The sequence below is a fragment of the Macrotis lagotis genome, chromosome 1 (genome assembly GCF_037893015.1).
Source record: "Macrotis lagotis isolate mMagLag1 chromosome 1, bilby.v1.9.chrom.fasta, whole genome shotgun sequence".
Lineage (NCBI taxonomy): Eukaryota > Metazoa > Chordata > Mammalia > Peramelemorphia > Peramelidae > Macrotis > Macrotis lagotis.
Window position 1 is genome coordinate 2,716,084 of NC_133658.1, and position 25,541 is coordinate 2,741,624.

Genomic DNA, 25,541 nt, shown 5'->3' on the forward strand with positions numbered 1-25,541 from the left:
CTTTATATTTGAAAAAATGAAACTTTACCAGAGATATTTGCTGCAAAATTATTTCCTCAATTTTCTCCTTTTAATTTTGATTGCATTGGGTTTTTTATAGCAAAAACTTTGATTTTATATAATCAAAATTATCCATTTTGTGTTTTGTAACATACTCGATATCTTAAATTCTTCCCTTATCCATATATGTGACAGGTAAACTATTCCTTACTCTCCTAATATGCTTATAAGATCACCCCTTTATGTGTAAATCATGTACCCATTTTGACCTTATCTTGTGTTAAAAAGGTTTGAGGGGCTGCTAGGTGGGCCAGTGGGGTGGCTAGGTGGTACAGTGGATAGAGCACCAGCCCTGGAGTCAGGAGTACCTGAGTTCAAATACGGTCTCAGACACTTAATAATTACCTAGCTGTGTGGCCTGGGGCAAGCCGCTTAACCCCATTTGCCTTGCAGAAACCTAAAAAAAAAACAAAAAAAGTTTGAGAGATGTAGTTTCTGGATAATTTAATCATTTTTGTTAATTAATTATTAACAAATAATTAGGTTTTAATAAAAGGATGGGCATTTGACCATCTTTTTTAGACCAAAGACAATCTTGGTGGCAGGACTCACAGTTTATACACTTTTCAATTGAAGGGCTTAGGGTGGCCTCATGTCACCCTTAGAGAAATTGTCTCTATAGGCAGACCACCCTGAAACCTTAAGCTGTCTAGACAAAGGAATCTGTCTCTCCCCAAGCTTGAGTAGAATACGTGAGTTTTCCCACTTTAGATTAAATTAATTGTAAGACTGGGAAGGGTCTGGCCAAGACTAAGCAGAGTTAATTCAATCTCATTATCAGTAATACCCTTCAAGAGATTGAGCTTTTTTTTTTAAATCGGGACTTTTGGAAGAAAGGGAGAGTTTTGAATTTTCCCAAGATATTGGTTATTAATAACAATTTCTCTCACATGGTGTATACAATGAGAGATGTCGGTCTATACCTAATTTTTGCCAAACGATTTTTCTAGTAATTTTAGCCAAATATTGAATTCCTACCCTTACTGCTATGTACTGTATATTTACTACCATGTATGGTTTGTCTAATGTATTCCACTGATCCACCACTCAGTATCTTAGTCAATAGTAGATTGTTTTAATGATTACTGCTTTGTGATATAGTTTGACATAACATAAGGTGACTAAACCACCTTCCTTCACATTTTTTTTTATTGACTCCCTTGATATTCTTGACCTTTTGTTCTTCCAGATGAATTTTATTTTTTTCTAGCCCTATAAAATATTCCTTTGGTAGTTTGATTGGTGATTTGAATAAGCAAATTAATTTAGATAAAATTGTCATTTTTCTTATATTGACTTATCCACCAGTAATGAATATTTCTCCAGTTGTTTAGATCACTATTTATGTAATTGTGTTCTTATAGTCCCTAGTTTATCTTGGCAGGTAGACTCCAAATATTTTATATTGTCTGCGGTTGTGTTGTTTTACTTTATTTTATTTTGTTTTATTTTCTGTGACCACAACTTTCTTCATGAAATAGCTATTTGCTGTCCTGCTGCTTTTTGGAAAATAATTTTAGAAATTCAGTTTCTATCTTCCTGGGTGTTATACTGTTTGCAAACCCATATAGTGAAAAATCAATACAGAATTCAAGTCCTTATAACTTCTTCACTTTACAAAGGTTTTATTGAGAAATGATAGGGGATAACAGACTTTAAAAACACAATTTTTCATTTTTTTTCATCCTTTCAACTGTCAGACAACAATATTGGTTTTATGTTTGGTAATAGAGGAAAGTGAAGCAAGCAATGATATTGGACCCAGAGGGAATTCCAAATCCTTCTTTTCCTTTGCGTTATCTGCACACTGGGCCCCATCTTTATCTGGAGAGCATGTTTCATCATGAATCATTTGAAATTTTTATGATCATTGTACTCCTCAGAGTTCCTAAGTCCTTCAGAGTTGATTGATTGTCTTTATAATACTGTAGTTATTATATAGAGTCTTCTGGTTCTGCTCATTTCACTTTGTTTCAGTTCATGTGAGTCTTCTCATGATTCTCTGAAACCACTTCCTTCATTTCTTACAACTCAGGAGCATTCCATTACATTCATAATATCATTTTTTTCTTCAACCATTTCCCAATTGATTTGCATCCCCTCAATTTCCAATTCCTTATCCCTGAAAATGAAGCTATCTTAAATATTTTGATATGTTTAATAATCATTAAATATTTTATTATTGATTATTAAATATCTTAATAATTTTTAATTTTTTTCTATCTTAAATATTTTCTTTAATCTCTCAGCTGGGTCATAGTTTGAAGTTCTTTTTAGACAATAGTTTCAAATTATTTTCTAAAACAGTTGGACCATTTCACAACTCCCCCAGCAAAGCTTTATTAATTAGTATATTTGTTTTTCCATTGTCCCTCCAGCATTTGTCTTTTTCCTTTTCTGTCATCTTAACCATCATGAGCTAGAGCATTTTTTCATATGGTTATTGATGGATTTTTTTGGTGGCTCACTTTTGCTCGTGGCCCAGTCTTTAGAGAGAGTCCTGGCCTTAAGTCAGGAAGATTCATCTTCATGATTTCAGATATGGGTAGGTCACCCTAAGCAAGCCACTTAACCCTGTTTGCCTCAGCTTCCTCTTCTGTTAAATAGAAAAATGATACTACTTAAATAGAAATGATACTATCTTTGCCAAGAAAACCCCAAATGGAGTCAAAAAAGAATCAAACACAATTATAACAACAAAATAGAAAACCAATTCTGCATTTGTGGTATAAATCCAGCCTGCTCATACTGTATAATCTTTGCATATATCGCTGTAATCTTCATGCTAGTATTTTATTTAAAAATTTTTTTCATCAGTATTCATCAAGACCATAAGCTGTGTCATAGGAGGAATTTAAAAATTAATTATTTTTTAATTTCTGCAATAAAACAAGCATTTCTATAATATAGTATAATAGAAAAGATGATTGCACATGAAACTACAAATCTATAATGTACAACTTTCTATTCCTTTTTTATAGTATGTTAATTTTTTCCCCAATTCTCACGAAAATTTTTAGCATTAATTTTTACAAGAATTTGAGTTCCAAATTTTTCTCCCTCCCATCTCTTCTCCTTTCTTCCTAAAAGGATAGGCAGTTTGATTTAAGTTATACATGTGCTATCTTGTGGGACATATTTCCATATTAGTGTCAGTTTTGAAAGAAGAAATAGATCAAAAGAGGAAAAAAAATACAAAAAAAAGTAAGTGAAAAAAATTGTGTATTCAGGTCCATCAGTTCTTTCTCTGGATATGGGTAGTGTTTTCCCTCCTGAGACCTTTGTACTTGTCTTGGATCCTTGTGTTCTTTGCAGTGCCCTTGGGTGGGAGGTGATTCCATTCAACATTAGGTCAAATGTAAAGGAAGTTCGGAGGAGCAAGGTTTCCCTAGGGATTGGGGTCTCCCATCAGGGGGGCTGAGGGAGACAGGTTTGAATTGAGGGTTAAGCAGCAGCTGAGGCTTTCCCAGCATTCTGGGAGAGCCTCTTCCATAAAAGGTTAACAGGGTGCAGCTCCAGTAGGCTCAAAAGAAAGGCTAAAGGAGACTTTGGCTCCTTGGAATCCCCCTTTGTGCCATTGGTGCACTTGACCTCAAGCTCCTCCTGAGAGCCTAGGAAGGAGTAAGAGTGGAGGGTGAATCTTGTAGGCTAAATCCCCTGTCTCTAGAAGCCAGCATGGCCCTGCCCCATACTGTGTCCAAAGAAGTCTGGTTCTGGCTTCCTAGCAATTCTGAGTCTTTCCCCTGCCACTGTGCCGTTTTGGGTAGCCCAAGAATTGCCTGGAGCCAGAAAGAGGTCAATCGCATGCTGAGTCCTGTTTCTAACTTCATCTGTGCTCCAGTAATGCAGCCAGTGCAGGAGTGAAAAGGAGAAAGATCTTCCCAGATGGAAGCCTTCTCAAGGGGAAGTCTGGCAAAATATAAACAATTGGAATGTTCCAGACATGCCACATTCTCTTCATCCTTCATGGACAACAGTGGGGGAACGAGCCGCTCCCCAGGCTCTCATGGAGTAATCTCGAGAAAAAGAGTAAGAAACCACCCAGAGGATGGGGACATGTAAACTCTTTTGGGGGGTGGGTGACAGAGTTCCAACCTCCATGACAGATTTCTCATCAGAAATTCTAGTCCTGTGTTCCCATGGACACTTGCATCGTAAATTCCTACCCTACTGGTTCACTGCACATAGGACAATCATGTGACCAAAGAGAGTTATGGTTCATGGACATGGACTACCCCACCCACCCACAAATACTTGGTACAGATTTGAACAGGGCTAAATGGTGGAGGTAGACCAGGGGAGTCAAAACAAAAATAAGGATTTGAACTCAGAGGCAACTGAGTAGCACAATGAATAAAACATCAGGCCTAGGTTTGGGAAAAGCTGAATTCCAATCCAGTCTCAAATACTAGCTGTGTGACCTGAGTAAGTCACTTCATCCTGTTTGCCTCAGTTTCCTCATCTTTGAAATGAAATGAAGAAAGAAATGACAGACCCCTCTAGGATCTCAGACAAGAAAACTCCCAGTGGGGTCACCAAGAGTCAGACAGGACCAAAATGACTGAGTGTCCAAGTTCAGAGTTTTATTCACCAAACTATTGAGGAGCCTCAAAGGGGAACAATAAAGAAAGGAGTTAATCAAATGGAGGGATGGATGGGTGAGCCATATTGGAGGAGATTGGTTAGGAGTGGAGAAGGGGAATTGGAGTTGTTAGAACAGAAGGAAGGAACTGGAGTGACAATGTCAGGTGATTCAGAGACCAACGTGAATGCCCCAGAAATTTGCCAGCTTAGATTTTTGAAAACGTAGAAGATGGGCAGGAGCAGGAGAGCTTGGCATCATCCTGCTGCAGCCTAGAACAAGGGAGCCAAGAGCCCCAGGTGGACTTTGTGTTTTCAAACCTATGCTGGAAGAAAAAGCAAGATCAAAGTTGAGAGAGATAAGACCATTACTGACCACTGGCAGGGACACTGGAGAAAGAATTGCTCAATTCTTGTTTTTAAATTTTATTTATTTAAGTCAGGTTTAATTTACTTGCCCAAGGTCACAGAGCTAGACAATTATTAAAGAGTCTGGGGCCAGTGCTCCATCCACTGTGCCACCTAGCTGCCCCTGGATTGTTCAATTCTTAATCTTAAGCAAGACCTTGCCCTGGACATGACTAAAGGGAAGGGATGCCCAGAATAAATACAGTCAGGAAACTGCCCCAGCCAACCTAGAGTCCAGGTCCTCTAACCTGTATGAACTTTATCCTCAGACTGATGAGATAGCTCTGACCCTGGCAAGATATTTGATGATGACCCCCAGATTGGAGAAGGGCAAGTGTTCTGGTTGTCCAAAATAAGAAGAGAACATTCTTCAGGAGGTCAGCAAGAATGGATTCATCATTTCACATCTTGTCAGGCCCTAGCTAAGGCTCAAGCATGATCTCTGCTCTCCCATGCTAATGGAAGAGAAGGCCTGCAAACAGCCTTGACACTATTAGAGAGAGAATGTAAATGGAAGAGGCAGAATGGCACTCATTGGGACCCATAGGCCTGTGAGCTTGGCATTGATTCTTGGGAATACTCCAGAATAAATCACTCAATAGATATTGGTGATAAAAGGGATGAGAGCTCCTGGCTGTGCCAAGAGCAAGCCCTGCTTTAGGAGCCTGACTTCCTCTTTGGACAGAATTACTAAACTGGTAGATAAAGGGAGTGCTGTGGAGATGATGGGTCTATTGTAATAATGAATTTGATAAGGGGAACATAGTGTTCTTCTGGAAAATCACAGAAATATGTAGAGCAATTATATAACCAGATAGTGCTGAACTACGTGAATGGCCCATTTGAAGAGTTCTAATGAATGGTTCCTGTCAGTGTATCTGGTGGTCTCCAGTGGAGAGCCCCAGGATTCGGTACTTGTCCCTTTGCTGCTGAACATCTTGATCAGTGACTTGAATAAAAGTCCAGATCATAGACTCACCACATTTGTAGTTGTCACAGAGTTCAGAGGATAAGCTGATATTCAATGACAGAGTCAGGATCTGAAAGGACTTTGGTGGGTTCTTAAAGCATTGGGCCTATTTAATAAGGTGATCTTGTGTCATCTTAACGTTCTTCAGCGTGAAATGAAAAGCCAAATTTTGTAAATGTCTTTGGAAACCTGCTTACTAGCTTATGGTCAGCTGAGGTCTGGAGGATGATCAACCTGCCTCCATGCTAGAGAAGGAACTGTCCCTGCCCCCTAGGAGCTTACATTCTGCTGGGTGTAGGAAAATGTTGGTAATTCTCTTGGGCTCAGAGAACTGGGTTTTTTTGTTATTTTTCCAAACATGTCAAGTTGAGAACTAACATAGGAACATAGTCACACTTGGAGAGTTCATGATATTGTCCCTCTCTCCACTGCCACACAACCCATGAGTGGTAGGCAACTTGGCAGTGAGGGCCTTGCACTTGGCTGGCCGAATCTTGGGTCAGAGGGTTGGGGTCTAGACCTTTGGGCTCTCCTGGCATGTCTCTTATGCCCCATATGAGGTGGCATCTAAGTGGACCTTTGCTGAAGAAGGACTGTTTGTTCTGTGAGTATTCATCATGTGCTTTTTGATTAATGAATAAGAATGAAAATGAGAATGCCCAGATAAAAAGATCTTGTGAAGAGTGTGGGAGATCTAGTGCATCTGGACAATGCTAGATAAAGCAGGTAAGTTCCTTGAGTCTTAGAGCCCATCTCTTATGGTGTGATTTGACCACTTTTAAACATGTGACATGGACCTTGGTGATATAATCTTTTGGTTGACCCTGGGCTGTAGAGGCCATGGAGATTTTCACTTTAGACTCCTGAGAATTCATGGACATTAAGCAGAACCTGATGGTAACAAGTCATTCTTTTTGTTTTCTTGACCACCAAGCAGCAGCCCCCAGGGAGGGTAGATTGACCGGACCTGTTTTCTGAAAGGGCAGTCTCTGAGCAGCTACTGCTAGGTTTCAAGGAAATCTTTCATTGTAACTTCTGATTTTCTGTTGAGGAAGAAGATAATGATGATGATGATGATGAAGAACAGGAACCAGAAAGGACTTTTCCAGATTGAAATATCCCACAAATTGATGTGGGATGATGAATAAATTCTCATAGTCCTGTTGCTTGGCCATATTTTTCTCTCTTCACCCCTTGAGTTTGTTCCATTAAAAATATTTTCGGGCAGTCTTGGATCCCTAGGCCCATTTATGGAGACAGCTTTTATGTCATGGGGGATTTAGGGCAAAGGTTGGACCTTGAGAGGAGCAAGCTTGAAAATGCATGGTAAAGGAATAGAGAGGAAGATAAATAAGATGAAGGTATAGAAGCATTATAGAGGATGTCTGGGACAGTGAGGAATACATCCTGGAGAGGAATGACTTGGGTATATTCCTCAGGATGGAAGTCCTGAGAAGAACCAGCCAATCTGAGGAAAGGGGCAGGGGAGGATATTTCTAGTGGATGAAATCGAGACTTGAACAATGAAGAGATTTCTCTGAGGTATTAGAGAAGAAATTTGGGGGAGTGTGGAGAACAGCCTGGAAAAGGCTGACACTGTCAACAATGATGCTGACCATGATTGTTTTCATCTCAATTTACAGTTTCAATACTCATTCCTTTTAATAGCCACGTGATTAACCCCATCCGAGAGGTGAGGCCACTAAAGCTCAAACAAATTTTATAGGATCTGCCCGCAGTTACAAGGTTCTTAAGGGGCTTAGCCAGAACTTGAACTGAGAGCTTTGAATCTTCAGGCCAGGGTTCCTTCCCCCACCTCTTAGGCATGAACAATATAACTTGTGGCCTTGGTTACAAACCTACACTTCCCCGTTACTGTCATTCTCTGGGAACTGTGGTGGGGAATTCTGAGCACACTTAAGGTTACTGGCTTTATTGGAGGACCTTTGACATTTGAGATCATTGAGGTCTGGCGGGGCTCCTTTGTCCTCTTCTACCTCCCTCTGAGTGCTATTGGCTTCATAAAGTTGATTTCATCCCAATGCTAACAGGACTTATTAGTGGCTCCTTGAATTCCTTTGGTTTGAATAATAGGTAGTGACAGGGATGTTAACATTCATAAGGAGGCAGCTCATTTACTTGTTTTTAGATGTCTTTGTAGAGAAAACAAAAGCAATGGGCATCAGTTTTTTACCTTGGAGGCCCTCTACCTGCTAACTTGGTACTACAAGCACAGCTGGTCCACCTGTGGGCATGAGCCATACACATTTGCCTGGCTAGAGGCCTTGGATAATTGTGGACTGGCAGTGATATCTTGGCTAAAAGAAGGAACTATAGCATTCTTTGTCATTTATTAAGTACCTACTATGTGGCCACACTTTGCTAAATTCTGGGAATCCAGAGGAAGACAGAAGATAGTCCCTGCCATCCAGGAGTTCATGGAACATTCCACAGCTATGTACAGGATGCCTTGAAGACAGTCATCACAGAGCAAAGATATTGGCATTAAAAGAGGCTGGGAAGGCTTCTTGTAGAAGGGGGGATTTTATCTGAGACTTGAAGGAAGTTGGGAAAGCCTGGGGTCAGGAAGCTGAGGAACAGACTTGGGGCCAGTGTCACTGGTTCAAGGAGTATGGGGGGGGTGGAAGAAACATGGAAGTGTAGAAAAGGGTAGGTTGTAAAGGGCTTTTGATGCCAAGTGGAAGATCCTAAAGGTGAGAGACAGCTCCTAGAGCTTAGAGGAAGAGAGTAACAGTTATATATGGGATTATGATGATTGGAGTGATTGGAGCAGTGGACTTGGCCTGAGGAAGGCTTCATTTGATCTCACTTTCCTGGCATGCCCTTCTCTTCCCCCCCCCCCCCCCCAGCTTAGTCACATTCCTCTAGGAAGTTCTATTCTTTTTTTTTTTTTTTTTGCAAGGCAAATGGGATTAAGTGGCTTGCCCAAGGCCACACAGAACCCAGGGCTTTATTCAAGGAAGTTCTATTCTTGAAACAACTTGAAGTGACCCTCCCTTCTCCAAGATGATGCCTTGTCCTTGAGAATATGGACTCTGTTTTCCTATGTTCTACTCCTCAGGACTGAAGAGAGCCTAGGCCCTAGGAGGGCTGAATTGAATTGAATTAGACTTCTACCTATGATAGAAAAAGTCAGAGACAGCTTTTATCCTGCAGTAGCATCCAACCCAGAGGAGATGAGATGAAGGGATCCAGTGGGGGTTCCCTGAGGATGCTGAGAACTAGCGCATCAAAAATGACAGTCAGGACTATTACCTTTAATTTTAAAAAAAAAACCATTATCTTATTATGCAGTTTTGCTATCTCTTATTACTTTACTTTTTTCCTTAAGGATCTGATTTCTCTCTCATCATATTCAGCTTAGGTCAATGTATAACATGGAAACAATGGAAAGCCTGACAGAATGCCTTCTGTGGAGGGATGGAAACAAGATTGGGGGGAAAATTTTTAAATTTTAAATAAATTAAAATTTTTTTAAAAAGGACAGTCAGTTATCTTTGTCCTCTTCCTCCTAATGGGAAATCTAAAACCTCCTGGGTGACCACTGAGTATTTATCCTGAGAGCCTGGCATGGGGGAGCCCCAGCAGAGACTAGGGGTGGGGGAGGGGACCTGCCACAGCTGTGAGGCCCACCACATCCTGAGGGGGAGAGGAGGAGTAGGGGAGGCCCATGCCTAGCCATCCTCTGAGAGAAGCAGCCAGAGTCAGCCTGGCCGGATTGTGGAGATTATAGAGGGAGGAACTGTGCAAGGAAGAAGCCTAAAGAAAGACAGTGTGCTCATCACTGTGACAAGCACTGGGATAAAGATTGGGTGTGGCAGCCCCCAAAGCTCCTCATTGGAGCCTCTACCACATGCAGAAAAGCAAGGAGGGTGGCAAGAGGCCAGGCTGGGAGCCAATTGTGTTTGATCGCATGGAGGGAGTGAGCAATGAGGGTGGTGGCCTGTGCCCTCCCCAGCACCATTGTGGGGAGTGAGGGAGGACTCCCAGACCCATTGGTAGTCTCCAGGGTGCTCGGGCACTCCTAAAGCTGCCCACAAGCCCTTGCTGTGTGTTTCCTCCTCAGATCCGAGTCCCAGCACAGTGGAGGACCCCTTTGGACTTGATGGTCAAGTGGAGCACAAGTTGGCCTTCCTGAGGGGGTGCGTGCCAGCAAACGTGAAGCTGGTGCTCATTGGCCACTCGGTGGGCACCTACATTTTGCTCGAGATGCTGAAGCGAGTGCCTCAGCTTCCGGTGAGTACAGCACATGGTTCTAGAAAGAGCAGAGATGAGATTGGCCATTTGGCCACCACTGAGCCAGTGCTCCTTGGGTTCAGCCCAAGCCATTGAGAGGCCATCCAATGGCCAAGGATACACACAGTACTTGAGACTTATGGATATCAAATGTGGGATCTGAACCCAGTGCTCTATTGTGCCTTAGGAAGCAGACACCAGAAAGGTTGACCCAGGCATGGTTCGGAGGAAGCCTTGGGGGTCCACAGAGCTGTGTTTGACCTCCTGGTCCTGGGGACACAAGTCCAAAGCATAACCCATTCCTGCCTCCCCACAGCTCCCCCTCTCGTGGGGGTCATAACAAGCATAGATCATACTTACCTACACAGCAGGCAGCTCAAGAAGGGGCATGCTAGCTGTGTGGGGGGTGGGAAAGGCTTCTGGCCAAGCAGGATGCTGGAGCTATCCAGGCCCAAAGGGCAGTGAGGGCAGATGGTGAGAGCTGGACCCTAAAATGTGAAACAGTGGGAAGGTGGAAGTGTGAAACTGTCTCTGGGGAGTGAGGAGTCCAGCTGAATGCTGAGGGGATGAGTCTGAGAGAGGGGAGGACCTGTGGAGTTTGGGGGAGAGACTTTGGGGACAAGGGAATGAACAGTGCCCATTTTGAAAGTTCAGGTGGTGGGGGCAGGGGCCTGAAGCTTGGGGTGACTGGGCCTGGACTCACCTACATATTGTCATGGAGGTTCAACCCATGGGAGCTGAGGGGAGAGGGAGAATTGTGAGAATGGAATGGGAGGGTTGAGGTGATAAGGAATGGACAGTGCCAGGAGGGAGCAGGGTCTAGAGAATCCAAGAAAAGGTGATCAAGAGAGGGAGGCTAGGCCGGGCAGAGAGACCAGACCAAGGACAACTGAGAAAGGGTCTTGGATCTGGCAATAATGAGGTCATTGGTCACTTTGAGAGGGCACCTTGAGAGGACCAAATGAGAGGAAGAGAAGCTCTTTGAGGGTGAAGAGCCCTTGGAGATGACCTTCAGGGTCAGGTGGAGGGGGCATAAGGACCTGGGAAGACCATTGGGTGGGGAGGGTGGAAGGACCCATCTGTGGGGCAGTCCACAGGGGGTTCAGGGTCTGACCTTCTGTTTGGACAGAGATTGGGAGAGAAGAGGCAACTCTTCAGAAATGAGGAGGGAGATTCTTCAGCTGAGAGATGGTGGGGGGCTCAAGGAGGGAGCTGAAATGAGTCAGTGGGCACCTTGTAGGACTACCCAGCTGGATTAGCAGCTTGTTGGCAGGTGGTGGAGGTGGCCATGCCAGGGGTGGCTGTAGCAGGGGAAGAGGGAGAGATTCGGGAGCAGAGGAGAAGGTGCAACTTATGTGGCCCAGGCATAGGTGGAGGGCGGGGAGGGAGGAGAGTGAAGACATGGGGGACATGAAGAGAGGGCTTGGGGTGAGGTAGGGAGATCTGGAGAGATGCAACTCCAAGGTCAAGGTTGAATCAGCAAAGTGGAACATGTGCGGGGGAGGGCATCTACAGATGGATTCCAATCCTTTTGGGGGGGCAGGAGCTAGAGAGGAGAATGCAAGGGGCTGGGCTGGGGCTGCCACAGTTTTGATTGGGTGGGATTTTTTTGCGTCAATGAGTGAAGAGCAGAGGTTTCTGGATGAAGGAGGCTAAGACTGAGTCTGGAAGGGACAGTGGGGGCAGAGAGACTCCTGATTCCCCTCCCTCCCTCCCTCCAGGGCCCTCAGTCAGAGAGAAAGCTGGCCAGGCTTTCTGGTCAGATTCACTGCCAACGAGTAGAGAGCTCCCCATCTATTCCTTGCCTATTTCTGTTGTTGGCCTTGGAAATTCAAGTTTTGTGCCCCCAAAGCAAGGTGAGGTCTTGGACTCTATGCCTAGGAGTACAAGGTCAGTGTCATCACTTAAGGGGGAGGAGGTTCTGATGCCGGAATGTCCACAACTACCACTCATCTGGCACTAATGACTCCTCTTATCCACAAAAAGGAGGAAAGTGAAGATTGTCAGATGTCAAGGCAAGTGGTTTCTATCTGAGATGTTGGCACAGAAGCTGGTAGAATTCTAGGGAAATACCAGCCAGAATAAGGGTTTTCCACGTTTATCCATTTTTCTTTGGGTACGTGGGTTATTCCTTGGTTACAGTGTCAGGAAGAGATCAGATTATCAGAATTAGTGTTTTGTTATAGAGAATTGTGGGCAGTTTAGTGGTATGATGGAGAAAGACCCGAGTTCAAATTCAGCCTCAGACACATCCCAGCTGGGTGATCCTGGGCAGGTCACTTCACCCTGTTGACCTCAGTTTCCTCATCTGTAAAATGTGCTGGAAAAGGAAATGGCAAACTAGTCCAGTGTCTCTGCCAAGAAAACTCCATGGAGAGTGTGGACCTCAGAAGGAGATGAATGCCACTGCACATCAAGCACCTCTGTGTTCTGGACAATAGGGTTCTAATTAACCTTGGAATCCACGTCTTCCTTTTCATTTTTATTAAAAGAGAAATTGAGTTATCAGGAAGATAAAAATATCCAAATCTTAGGACCAGACAGGATCACCTCCTCCAATCCTCTCCTTCTACTGATGAGGAAACTGAAGCACAAGAGATGTTAGCACACTTTCCCACAGTCACCCAAGCTCAGTGTCAATGACAGAGTCAGGATTCCAGCTCTCCTGCCCCTAATTCCCTTAAGTGGGTTAGAAATGGAGCCAAGAATTCTCCTTGAAGTGTTTCTGGTTGTGCCAAGAACTAGACAGATGCTAAAGCTTTGAGTTTGAGGGCAGCCCCTTTTTCACCTCCAAACACCAGACCAAATCTAAAGAGTCATTTCTGCAGACTCAGGAGAAGAGGAGGGCCACAGAATAGCTACGAGCAAAGCCTCTGAGGAGAACATGACTTGGGTGCTGAAACAGAGGAAAGAAAAACTTGGGAAAAAGCAAGGAGAACTTTGGTAGAAAGAATTGAAAAGTTTGGTCCAAGAGGCAGCAAATTCCTGAAAAAGCGACTGGGCCCAAGGGAAGCCAGTGGCTCCAAGAAGCCACAAAAATATACTAAATGGAAGTCAAAAGAAAAAAATGGAAGAAATTGTAAGGAATCTCATAACAAGAACCATTGACTTAGGAAACAGATGGAGGAGAAATCATTGAAGAATCCCTGGGCGGGCAGGCTGACTGTGAAAGATGTTGCCATAAAAAGAGCCTGGACATCACGAGATCTCTCTCTATCCAAAGACCAAGTAGGAACTAAAAGAAGCTGCTCCTTATGAAAAATCCCAGGAACCTCACAGCCAAAACCCAAAGCTTCACATCAGAGAACAATATTATGTGCAAGCAGCAAGAAGGAAATGAGTCAATGACAGATGATTTAGCAGCCACCAATATAAAGGAGCAGAGAGCCTCGAATATATTCCAGAAGGGAAAGAATTTAGCTTACAGCCAAGAATAACTTAACCGCAAAACTGAGTACAAGGAGAAAATGACCTTTTAATGAAACAGGATTTCCAAGCATTCCTGATGAAAAGACTAGAGTTCTGTAGGCACTTTGAAGTTCCAACTTAGGAGTTAAGAGAACCATCAGAAGGGGCTAAAGAAGGTTAAACTGCTCTCATCCTAATGTGGGGAGATGATGCACACATGTCCTCTCGGAACTCTGTTGTCAGTGATCTTCATAGAGGAAGTCTAATTAATTAGATTCTGTCTAGTTGGGCAATGAGGTGGCCTAGTGGATAGAGTGCAGGAGTCAGGAGACTCTGGGGGGCTTAGTCATTTAGCCCTATTCCATGCCTCACTTAATGAATACTTCATCTATAAAATGAACTGGAGAAGGAAATGGCAAACCCAGATGGGACCTCAAAGACTTGGACACAACTGAGATGACACAACACCAGATAGACAGGAGCCCTGAGAGTGGTGTTAGATCTTGACCTCACAAGAAGAAAAGGAAGAGGAATCTGGGGATAGGGGGAGCTTAGGGGAATCATCTCACATAATTGAGGCACACAAGTCAAAGGAATGAACCTCCTACTGGCCAAAGGAGAGAAGAATTCATACCACATATGGGTGTGGAAATACATTTCAATCAGCAGAGAAACAGGAAGGAAAGGGGACAAGAACGAATTACAGAGTAGATTAAGGGAGTGATTAGTCCTAAGCAAAAGCAAGCTCAGACTTAGGCTCTCCAGAATATTCCTTGCTCTCTTTGTGGTGGCCACCAGTGGGGCTCTGAGGGGTGCCCAGCAGTTGAGGAGCAGAAGGACGTGAAAACCAGTCAGTATATATTAAGCACTTAGCCTGTGCCAGCTCCATCCAGTTTAGTAAAAGCTCCCTTTGGAGAATTTACTGTTTGCTCATGATCTCTTCCATTAGAATGTCACACACACACACACACACACACACACCCCGGGAGCAAAGCCTGGGATTTGCCATTAAGAGACAGGAAATGCAATATTGCTGGTTGACTGATTGATAACCCAGTCCTCTCTTGTGTTTCCCTTCAAGAGGACACCTTTTAGTCCCCTTAGTATCACCTGGAAGGTGATCCACTTACACTTCACACATTCACTTAACCCACAATCTTTGTGAGCTTCCCTTCTCTCTCTCTTCCCCCCCAGCCCCTAATCCACATAGAGTGAGCTGCCCAACGAGCCCCCATTGAGGACTAACAAAAAAGAAGTCATGAGAAAGCTCATACATACAAGGTCTTCACTTGTCCCATGTCAGTCTGACTTCCATAGAATGAGCCTTTGAAACAAGGGGGTATTTCTGTTGGGATCACTGCATTCCCCTGTAATCAGTCAGTGTCATCCTTGCCACAATCTGTTTCTACTCTGAGTGTCCTGCCTGACCCTCATAGACCAAGTCCACCCTCCCATCCCCACATTACTCTTGCTGGGCTAGAAGACTACCCAGAAAGTCTCACTCTGGTGGGACTGGGCTGAGGGTGGCTGAGCTCTCTCCAGCCTTCAGCAAGCCATTTCTTCCCAGACTCTTCCTGGAGGCTCCCTGGTGGGACTCTCCCTTTGGGGTCAGAGCAGAGAAGGAGGCAGTCTCTGGGACCCTCTCCTCTACAAAGATTCCTGGAGCCAGCAGCCTAGAGCTCCAACATGCTGAAACATTTAGGGGGTGATCCTTCCAGGATGGGGGACTGGTGTTGCATACAGACTTTGAGCTGCAACTGACCCCATTACAAGACCTGCTTCCTGTTTCAGCCTGGTGCCTTAAATGGCATTGCTGTTTGCCTCTCTTGAATGCTCCATTCTCTATTGTGACTTGGTCCATTTCATTTTGACCTTTTTTTTCTGTTTTTAATCTTGGTTGCTCAGTCCACAATAAGGAAATCCCTACTTTGATTCACTTAGGGGATGTCTGTTGTCTCTGACAATGTGCACAATTAGGATGAATGTTTTTGTGCTCCCTGGAAATGACTTGGGGACTGCCCCAATCATCCTTGTGGGCCTGCTGAGCTCTCCACAGAGGTGCACAGCTCTCCTCTTTGGATGTGTGTGTGGAGGGGGGGGGAAACAGCGATATCAAGAGGTGGGCTTCCCACACAGACACCTGCTGACACCCACCATCATCCCACACCTCTTGAGGGATAGGGGAGCTCTTTGCCCTGTTCAGACCAAAATGAGCATATTTATAGTATTGAATTTTAGAAGCTTGTATGAGCAGCGTTTCCTCTCCCCTACTCCCCCAATTCAACCCTCTTTGTTTTGTGCAGGATAAAGAAAAAACACCTTCAGCTGTAGAAATGAGAATTCCTAGTTAATTCTTTTAAGCACATCAGTCTTACTTAAGCCACATTCCATTTGTTGTTCTTTGATATTTTTTTTCGATTTTTGCAAAGCAATGGGTTTAAGTGACTTGCCCAAGGTCACACAGGTAATTATTAAGCATCTGAGGTTGGAATTGAACTCAGGTCCTCCTGACTCCAGGGCCAGTGCTCTATTCACTGCACCACCTAGCTGCCCTTTATTTCATTTAGACATGTGACTAAACTAACACAGTCATTTAGCCTCTGAACCAAAGAAAAAGCTTGTCAGGGTTCATCAGCTCCAAAGTGGGAACTGAGAATGTATAACTCATTGAAACAGATGTTGTTGCCTTTGTCATTCAGCATGAGGAGCATGAAAGAAAGTGGAATGGACTGCAGCCTTTACCATTGGAGGGAAGGCACGTACCAGTTCCTAGATCCATCCCAGCAGGTGGGGGAGGGGCAAAGTCGTGGAAAACTGAGTCAGGTTCCCTCATTAGTCCAAGATCTTTCAGCCCTCGTCCCTCCACAACAAAAGCCCCTCAATTCACACCTTCTTCATCTTCCTAATGTCTCTTTCTTTGTCCTCTCTTTAACCTTTCTTAGGCAGCCTTTTGTCAGGTGTTGTGGAATGTAGTGTTGTAAGGAGAACTTTCTTCAAAGTGAGAGACCGGCCAAGGGTGAAGGCGCTGCCTAGTGAGGATCCCCTAAATTAGCTGGGTGAATTTAGCCTTAGGAAGGAATTAAAAATCACCCTTCAGACTTAGGAAAGATCTTTATATGCTAGAGGGATCAGAGAGAGTTATAGTTGAGGGTAGAAAAAGAGCTCTCTATTCTGAGGCTGAGTCAGAAGTCAGTCAGAAAAGCTAACCATCTTATGAGCCTTCAACAAGTCATACCTTTTTCTGATGGACACCAGTTTTGAGGACTTCTAACACCATAAAGACAATCAGCTTTGAAAGATGAGAGAGTTGATTGGTTGATACTATGGTTGATACCATGACCAGCAAGCAGGCTACTCATGGAAATGAGAAGACACTGAAATCAATGAACCATTAGCTAATTTGATTAAAAAGAAAGAGGAAAATCAAATTAGCAATAACAAAAATGCAAAAGGAGAATTTGCAACAAATGAAATAAAGGCTATTATTAGAAACTTTTGCCCATCTATATGCCAATAAAACCCATAACTAAAATTAAACAAATGAATATTTACAAAAATATGAAATACCAAGATAAATAGAACAAGAAATAATTTTATCAGCCCATTTTTAGAGGAAATCATTGGACAGTCTACAAATGAACTTCCAAAGAAAAGAACTCCAGAACCAGATGAATTCATCTGCTGAATTCCATCAAATATCCAAAGAACAAGTAAATCTGATATTACTGTAAACTTTTGCAAAAAGGAGCATGCCAAATTCCTTCTATGACACAGATTTGGTCTTCATATGAAAGAAAGACAGAGCAAGAGAGGAAACGAAGAAAAGAGACAGGAGTGGGGAGAAACAGCAAGAAAAGAGAAAAAAGCTAATGAGCATAATGCAGAAATTTGAAATTCAGTATCAGCAAAGAGATTAAAACAACATAATAGAAAAGTTATGTTCAGAACAAAATAACAGGATTATGTCAAGAGATGTTAAAAAAAAGACTTTTTAGCAAAATCATCTTGGTTAAAACCACTAGAAAACATAGGAATAAATAGAACTTTTCTTGACTCAGCCCCAGAATAGAGGGCTCTTTTTCTACCCTCAATCTACCCTTCACATTTCTTCACTGTTCAAAACCCAGAGCTACCATTCTATGTAAAGAAGATGAGTTAGAATCCTTTCCAAAACAATCAGGATTGAAACAAGGACACCCATTCTTGCTCCTTCCATCTGACACAGCCTTAGAATTATTGGCCAGACCTGTAAGATGAGAAAAACAAATTGAAGTTATAGGCCAGCCTTGGGAAAGACAAATTAAAATGATTGCTTTTTGCTGATGAATTATAAATAATCAACTAAAAAAATTAAAATTTAAATCAGGTAACTTCAGCAAATTTGAGGGATATTCAAAGAAAATCCATACAAATCATCAGTAATTTTGTATAATACTAATAAAAACCTAACAAGAAAGTTCAGTTAATTGCATTTGAAATAATGCAATTTATTTTATCCATATACAACTATGTATAGTCTACTTAGAAATCTGTCTACCAAGATACACCTAAGAACTTTTTAAAAAGTTACTACCAAGGGGCAGTTAGATGGTGTAGTGGATAAAGCACCAGCCCTGGAGTCAGGAGTACCTGGGTTCAAATCCGGCCTCAGACACTTAATAATTACCTAGATGTATGGCCTTGGGCAAGCCACTTAACCCCATTGCCTTACAAAAACCTAAAACAAAAACAAAATTAAAAATTACTACTGTCTACAGAAATAGCCCTAAACAATTAGAAAATTATTGATTACTCTTGGGTAGGTGGGCAGAGTCAATATAATAATTAAAAAGACAGTGCTTCCTAAATAAATTACCCCATACTATACCACACCAAACTACCAAAAAATCACAGGCATACTTCAAAGAAATTGTAGGTTCAATTCTGGAACCACCACAATGAAGTGAATATTGCAGTAAAGCAAGTCACTTGAATTTTTTGGTTTTCCCATGCATATAAAAGATTTTTCTACACTGTATTGTAGTCCACTAAGTGTATAGGAGTATAAGGGGTGTGTGTGTATAAATATCTGTTAAAAACTCTATTGCTAACCATCTTATGAGCCCTCAGCAAGTCATATCTTTTTCTGGTGGACATCAATTTTGAGGACTTCTAACACTGTAAAGACAGTCAGTTTTGAAAGATGAGAGAACTAGGGTTGACACCATAACCAGCAACCATCTATGATGATGGAACCTGTGATCCACCTCTAATGTGAAATGAGGAGTCTGTGTTCTTGTAGACAGCCAATAAGGAAATTGATTTCACTTGACTCTACCTATTTGTTATAAGGAATTTGTTTCTTTTTTCTCCTTTTTTAATGGAATAGGAGATTGGAAGGAAGGAGAGTAGAATTTAGAACAGACTTTGCCCCTGTCTCCTTGGGTCTTTAGAGAGAAGCCTCTTCTCAATCTTTACCACTCTCTGCATTTCTTTACTCCTCCTACATTTCTGTTGTTTGGGGGAGTAGATCATCTCTTCAGTTCTGGTTTTCTTTTCTAACAAATGTCTCCAGTTCCTCATTATTACTGAACAGCCTGCCTCTTTGGCCCCAAAGAGTCCAAGTCAGCTGCCTGCCTCTTCAGACTGTAGTCTCCTGGCCTTGTCCTTATTTGGTGGCTTTCCTCCCAATGTCTTAAAGAATTTGTTTCTGAATTGAATTTTTCCATTTAACTACTATATGTCTCAGAGTCTTCAGTCTTGGGGTCATTTCTTGGAGGTGATCTGTGAATTCTTTAGGGTTTCCTTTTCGGTCTTCAATAGTTCTGTCAAATTCCCTATTATTTCCTTTATTAACATGCTAAAGGTTTTGTCCTCTCATGCTTTTCTGGGAAACCTATGATCTTTAGGTTGTGTTTGCATATTCTATCTTCAAGATCAGGATGTTTTGCTGTCAGAGGGAGCAGACTTCCTATTTATGCTCTTGGGTTTTGATCCTCTTGTCCAAGGTGGTCCTTCCCTTCCTTGTATTTGCAGTTTGTCTATTATTCTCTTTGTTTCTTTGGTGAAACTGGCCGTGGCAGATTCTAGTTTTTCTGTCCTGCTCATAATCTTTGCAGGACATAAATTCTGTTCCCATAATTCACATTTCTCTTTTATACCCCTCAGGAATAGTTTATTGTGGTCCATGTTCTTCTCGCATTCCTTGGGGTCCTTGATCCCATTCAGTGGTTGATCCTTTCCCTTCATTTTGAAGTCTTACTTCCTAGATGCCTGATCTGGAAGCCCCAGTTCTTCTGTTGTTAATGGTTTGTCTGTTTGTGATCATGTCCTTTTCATGGAATGCCCCTTTTCCCTTCTAAGCCCTTGGAACAGAACCATTTTCCTTCCCTCACTCAGCCTGCTTCTCCCCCAGCAGAAGGTCACCACAGCTTTTCTGAGAGTGACTCCTTCCATTTGAGGTGTCCCTGGATTCTTTTTCTGTGTGTATCTCCAGGTTCCCCCTTAGCCCTGGTCCTTCACAGTGATAATGACAGACTCTTGTGATGCTTATCATACATTGATCATAAGTAACATTTATGTGCTGAGCACCCAGCAAAGAGTCTCAATGATCCTGGAAAGGAGGAACTATTAGGATCCCTGTTTTAAAGAAACAGAGGCAGACAGAGGGGACAGCATCCCAAAGCTAGTGTCTGAGGCTCCATTTGAACTCGGGTCTTCCTGATTTCAGTGCACTGAGGCATCCCCTATATCTCTTTTTTTTTCCTCCCCCAAAATGTCCAAAGGATAATCAAGGTCTATTACCTCCCCATCCCTTTCATGCTGTTTTTGTTGACTCATCCAATCTTCATGACCTTATTTGGGGTTGTCTTGATAATACATAAATCCTTTACTTTATGGTATATCAATAGGATTTTTTAAGCCTTTGATAAAATACAATATCCCTTGTTGTTTTTTAAGGGTTTTGTTTTGGTTTTTTTTGCAAGGCAATAGGGTTAAGTGACTTGCCCAGGGTCACACATCTAGGTAATTAGTAAGTATCTGAGGCCAGATTTGAACTTGGGTAATCCTGACTCCAGGGCTGGTGTTCTATTAACTGTGCCATCTAGCTGCCCCCCCCCTTTTGTTTTAAAAAAATCTGGAAATAAAGAGTCTTCTATGATATAGTAAGTATTATCTACATAAACTTTCAAATTGTATTATTGGTAATGAAGAAACACTAGCAGCCTTTCCAGTAAAATCAGGGGTGAAGCAAGGATTCTGTTGTCACCACTGTAATTGGATTTAGATCTAAAGACAATAGCTGTAGCAATAAGATAAAAAGCAGTTGAAGAACAAGCATGGGAAAAGAGGAAACAAGATTATTCTTTCTTGTAGAGGTTATAATTGCTTACTTGGAGAAAGAAACCTACAGATTTAGTTTAAAAACTCATCAAAATAGTTAACTTCAACAAAGTAAAATATTTTAAACGACCTTTAAACACACATCCACCTTTCACATATGAGAAACAAAAACTCTCAGGAGGAACTAGAAAATCAAATTCCTTTTGACATAACTGCAGAGGGTATAAAATATCTGGAACATTGACCAGGACATACACAGGAATTATATGAACATAACCACTGAGCATTCTTTACAGAAATAAAGGGAGACTTAACAGTCAGAGAGATGTTAACTGCGCATAGTTAATATACTAGGATATTAAAAATGACAGTATTTCTTAAATTAAGAATTAAGTGCCCTACCAAATTGCCAAAGAATTCATTTCTTAAACTTGAAAATATAATAACAAAATTCCTCTGGAGGAACAAAAGGTCAAAAATTTCTAGGAAAATATTGAAAACTGGGAAAGAAATTGGGAGGGATTTTAAGGGGAGGGGGTGATGTAGAAGTACCTACCTCAAAACTGTAATCATCAAAATTCTATAGCACTGGTTAAAACCAAAACTGATCAGTAGAACATCTTGGTTGGATCAGATACATACTCTGACAAAAACCCAGGAAAAGTTGGAAGGCACCATGGCAGAAACTAAGATTCTATCAGCATTTTATACCAAATATACACACAGCCCAGAGAGAAAGGCTGGAAAGAAGAAGAGTCGGAGAGCATTGGGGAGCTCACTACATGGAAGGGAAGAATGTTTGCAGGTAAAATTAGACAGGAAGGAGAAGGCATTTCTTAAGAATCTTCAGTGTGTCAGGCATGTGTTTATTTGACTTCTCACACCAGCTGTCATTATCCCCATTTTACAACTGAGGCAGACAGAGGTGAAGGGACTGGCCTCCCAGTTGCATATCTGAGGCCAACTCTGAAATCAGGTAGTTCTGAGTCCAGGGCTCCATTCACCGTACCACCAACTGCTTTAATTAACTTGTTTCAGCCTACCAAGAAAGCAATCTGTTAGCAAAGTTCTTCCACAGAGGTTTGCTGTGATAAATATGCAAAGAGCCTTTTCCCAAAACATAACAGTCAGGATACAAACAAGCCAAGATTCTCCAAAGAAGAAAGACAAGGGGTCAACAACCACATTGGGAAGATGCCCCAAATCGCCTACAATAGAGACACAGACTCAGCATTTCTACTTCACACCCGTTAAATTGTGATGGGGGATCCATACAAACATGTTTGTGCATTGTTGTTGGGGCTGTGAATTCATCCAGTGTTTCTAGTAAGGAATCTGGAATTAGTCAAGGTAAAGCAGCAACAATTAGGAAGTGCTGCCTGTTAACTGTCCTGCACCTTGGAGGTAGGAAAGTCAAAACTGTCTCTACCCTCCCAGGGGCCCACAATCCCTCCACTCTCACACAGAGTCACTCCATTGTGATAGAACCCCAAGAGGTGTGGACCTCCAGAGGGATCAAAGAAAGAGGCAGAACTGTCCAGAATCATGGAGAAAATCTTCTCAATGCCACCCTCTGCATCATGAGCCAATGATCGCAGCTTCCTTGCGGCCCTCTCCGTCCTCATTGCTACCTCCTCCAAGTCACTCCTCCAGCTTGAAGCCTTTCTCAGGCACCTTCCCCTCCTGTCCCCAGCTTGTTACTACTTGTCTCCCCATCAGAGGGAAGGACCTGTCTTTTCCCCTGCAGTCAGCAGTTTCCTGATAAATACTGGTGAACCTACTACCAGGACCCATCTATGCAAATGTTTATTTATAGCAGTAGAACTGAATTCAGCAAAGAGCTGGCCTCAGTGGGGACAGGCAATTGAGAAATGACCAGCCAGTTAGGGTCCCTGGATAGTGGGAAGGACTGCCCTGTCCATACCAAATGAAGAAAGGGTTGGATTCGGAAACCCTTGGGAGGTCTCATCTGGTCCTTTGCAAAGCCTGGACATCAGTTGATGCAGTGAGTTCAGCATCACCAAGGAAAACTGGGAGGCCTGGAGCGGATGGCTAGGTGACAGCCTGGAACTGTCACAGTTCTAGACGGTGCCTGTGTGTGGACTGGGCTATTTGCATTCACTTGTTACCCAGGGGGAGAAAGATGTTATGGGGGTATTGGTCTTGGTACCAGAAATACCCATGAAGAAAGAAGGATGGGATGATCCAGTTCAGATTGTAGTATGTGGTTCAAGTAATATCTTCTGCTTAACTCTTCTAAGGTCCAACTGAGGGCTTTCTCCCCGACCCAGGAAATCATAGGTGCCACTAAGCAGAGGATGATGGCGAGTGGACCTACAGTGTAGGGGCTTCTCCTTCACAGCTGAGTGAAAGGAAGAGGAAGTAGAGTAGGGCAAATCCAGCGAGGATCTGACCTCAAATCCTGGTCATACAGCTTTGTGTGTGCAAAAGAGGGTGGACAAGGAATCTGTGGAGGGACAAGGGAGACTGTTGGCAGAATTGGCAGTGGAACAGACATGTGACATGAGGGAGGGGGAGTGTTTGAGAATGCCCTGGCCCTCATGAAGTCACAGCTGTGGCCTACAAGGTCTGCTCTCTTTTGGGTATGTCACATGTGCTTCTTGAGAGCAAAACCTACACCTCCTCTATGTCAGCCATCCAACATGGTTTGGGTAGGAATAGAGTCTAAAAGGCCACAAGAGTCTCCTGAAACAGATGCTTTCTAAGGATTAAATGGCCAAAAGATTTTGTGTGGTGTCTATAGGAAGGAGGGATCACCAAACTGCCTTCTGACATGGAGAGGCCAAAGGAGGGACCAAGAGGTCTTCTCTCAGCAAGGCCTGAACGGCCTTTTGTCTAATTTTGGAAAGACGCATCGGGGATCTCCTCTTCAGAGAGAGCCAGAGGCAAGAAGGAAGGGGCAATGTGTATGGACATTGATGGAACATACACACACACACACACACACACACACCCAGCCAGGTGCTGGTCCCTTGCCTGGTATAGATTCTGCCTAGGACACAGGCCCAGGAGCTGAGGTGTGTCGACTGTTCCTGACTCAGGACTGGCCCCTGATGAATACCTTCTAAAGAGCCATTTGTGTCTCTGATTGTTTGAGATTCTGCCATTGACCATTAACTTGAGGTTCATTTCAGACTGAGGTCACTGAATAGAAGCTTGTCCCAGAGTTAGGAAGGCTTGAGTTCAAATCCAGCCTTACACTCTTTATCCCTCAAGAATTCAAGGATGCCTCCATTGTCCAACTCTGTAAAGGTAAAGGGAATAGATTGTCCTGTGATAATCACAGAGCTATTTCTCTCTAGTCATTGCTGGTAAGATTCTTGCCAGAGTCCTCAGTAGACTAATCCTTCACCTGTAAGTTGGTCACCTTCCTGAGAGCCCTCCAGAAAGGGGCAAGGAACAGTCGATATTGTGTTTGCTGATCAACAACTCCAGGAAAAATATCAGGAGCAAAACAGAGATCTGTGTACAACATTTGTAGGTCTGACCTTTGATACCATCAGTCATGAAGGTTTATGGAAAATTATGCCAAAATTTGGTTGCCCAGAGAAGTTTATCAGTAAGTCACTTTCATGATGGCCTGCATTGACAATGAGGTTGGCACATGCATTTCCAGAGCTAGGTCAGTATTTGGGAGGATCTGAAAGAAAGTATGGGAGAGAAGAGGTATTAGACTGACTACCAAACCGAAGATCTATGAGCCATTGTAGGGACTTTATTGCTCTCTGCCTATGAAACCTGGACAATTTACCACGCCATGTCGGGAAATTGAACCATCTTAGGAAGATTCTGTACATCACCTGGCAGAAGATCCCAGACACCAAGGTCCTCTCTAGCTAAACTGCTAAGTATTCCAACATTACTACAGAGAGGGCAACTACGATGGGCTGGCCATGTTGTTAGAATGTCAGACGGATGCTTGCCAAAAAGATTGTCTTATAGAGAACTCACCCAGAGGAAGTGCTCACAAAGAGGTCAGAAGAAGCGACACCAAGACACCCTGAAGGTCTCTCTTAAGAAATTTAGAGTTGGGGCGGCTAGGTGGCGCAGTGGATAAAACACCGTCCCTGGAGTCAGGAGTACCTGGGTTCAAATCTGGTCTCAAACACTTAATAATTACCTAGCTGTGTGGCCTTGGGCAAGACACTTAATCCCATTTGCCTTGCAAAAAAAAAGAAACCTAAAAAAAAGAACTTTAGAGTTATTTATAGCCTGGAAAACCCTGGCACAGGACCACCCAGCATGGCATGCCCTCATCAGTGAGGGGCCTGCGCTGTATGAGGAGGGCAGAATGGAAGCAACTCAAAGGAAACAAGACGTACAAAAGTTTAGCATCCCCACCCCAGGTATTCACGTGGACTGTTCATGCCCACAGTTGGACACACTGTCATTTGTCTCAAACATAGTAATGTTATTTTGGCCTTCTTCAATAGCAAAAGGACAAGAACCAACATTCTTATCAGCTATGGGACCTGGGCAAGTCACTTCACTGATGTCTGCCTCAGTTTCCTTG

At 43.0% G+C, this 25,541-nt stretch overlaps 1 protein-coding gene across 2 annotated transcripts in view; it reads left to right on the forward strand.

Annotated features, from left to right (window-relative positions):
- Positions 1-25,541, forward strand: part of LDAH (lipid droplet associated hydrolase) — a 60,180-nt gene that overhangs the window by 20,826 nt on the left and 13,813 nt on the right. For both annotated transcript variants that reach the window (XM_074194862.1, XM_074194872.1), the window contains one exon: positions 10,107-10,276. In XM_074194862.1, coding sequence (XP_074050963.1) covers positions 10,107-10,276 — 170 coding nt within the window. The remainder of the gene's footprint in view (positions 1-10,106; positions 10,277-25,541) is intronic.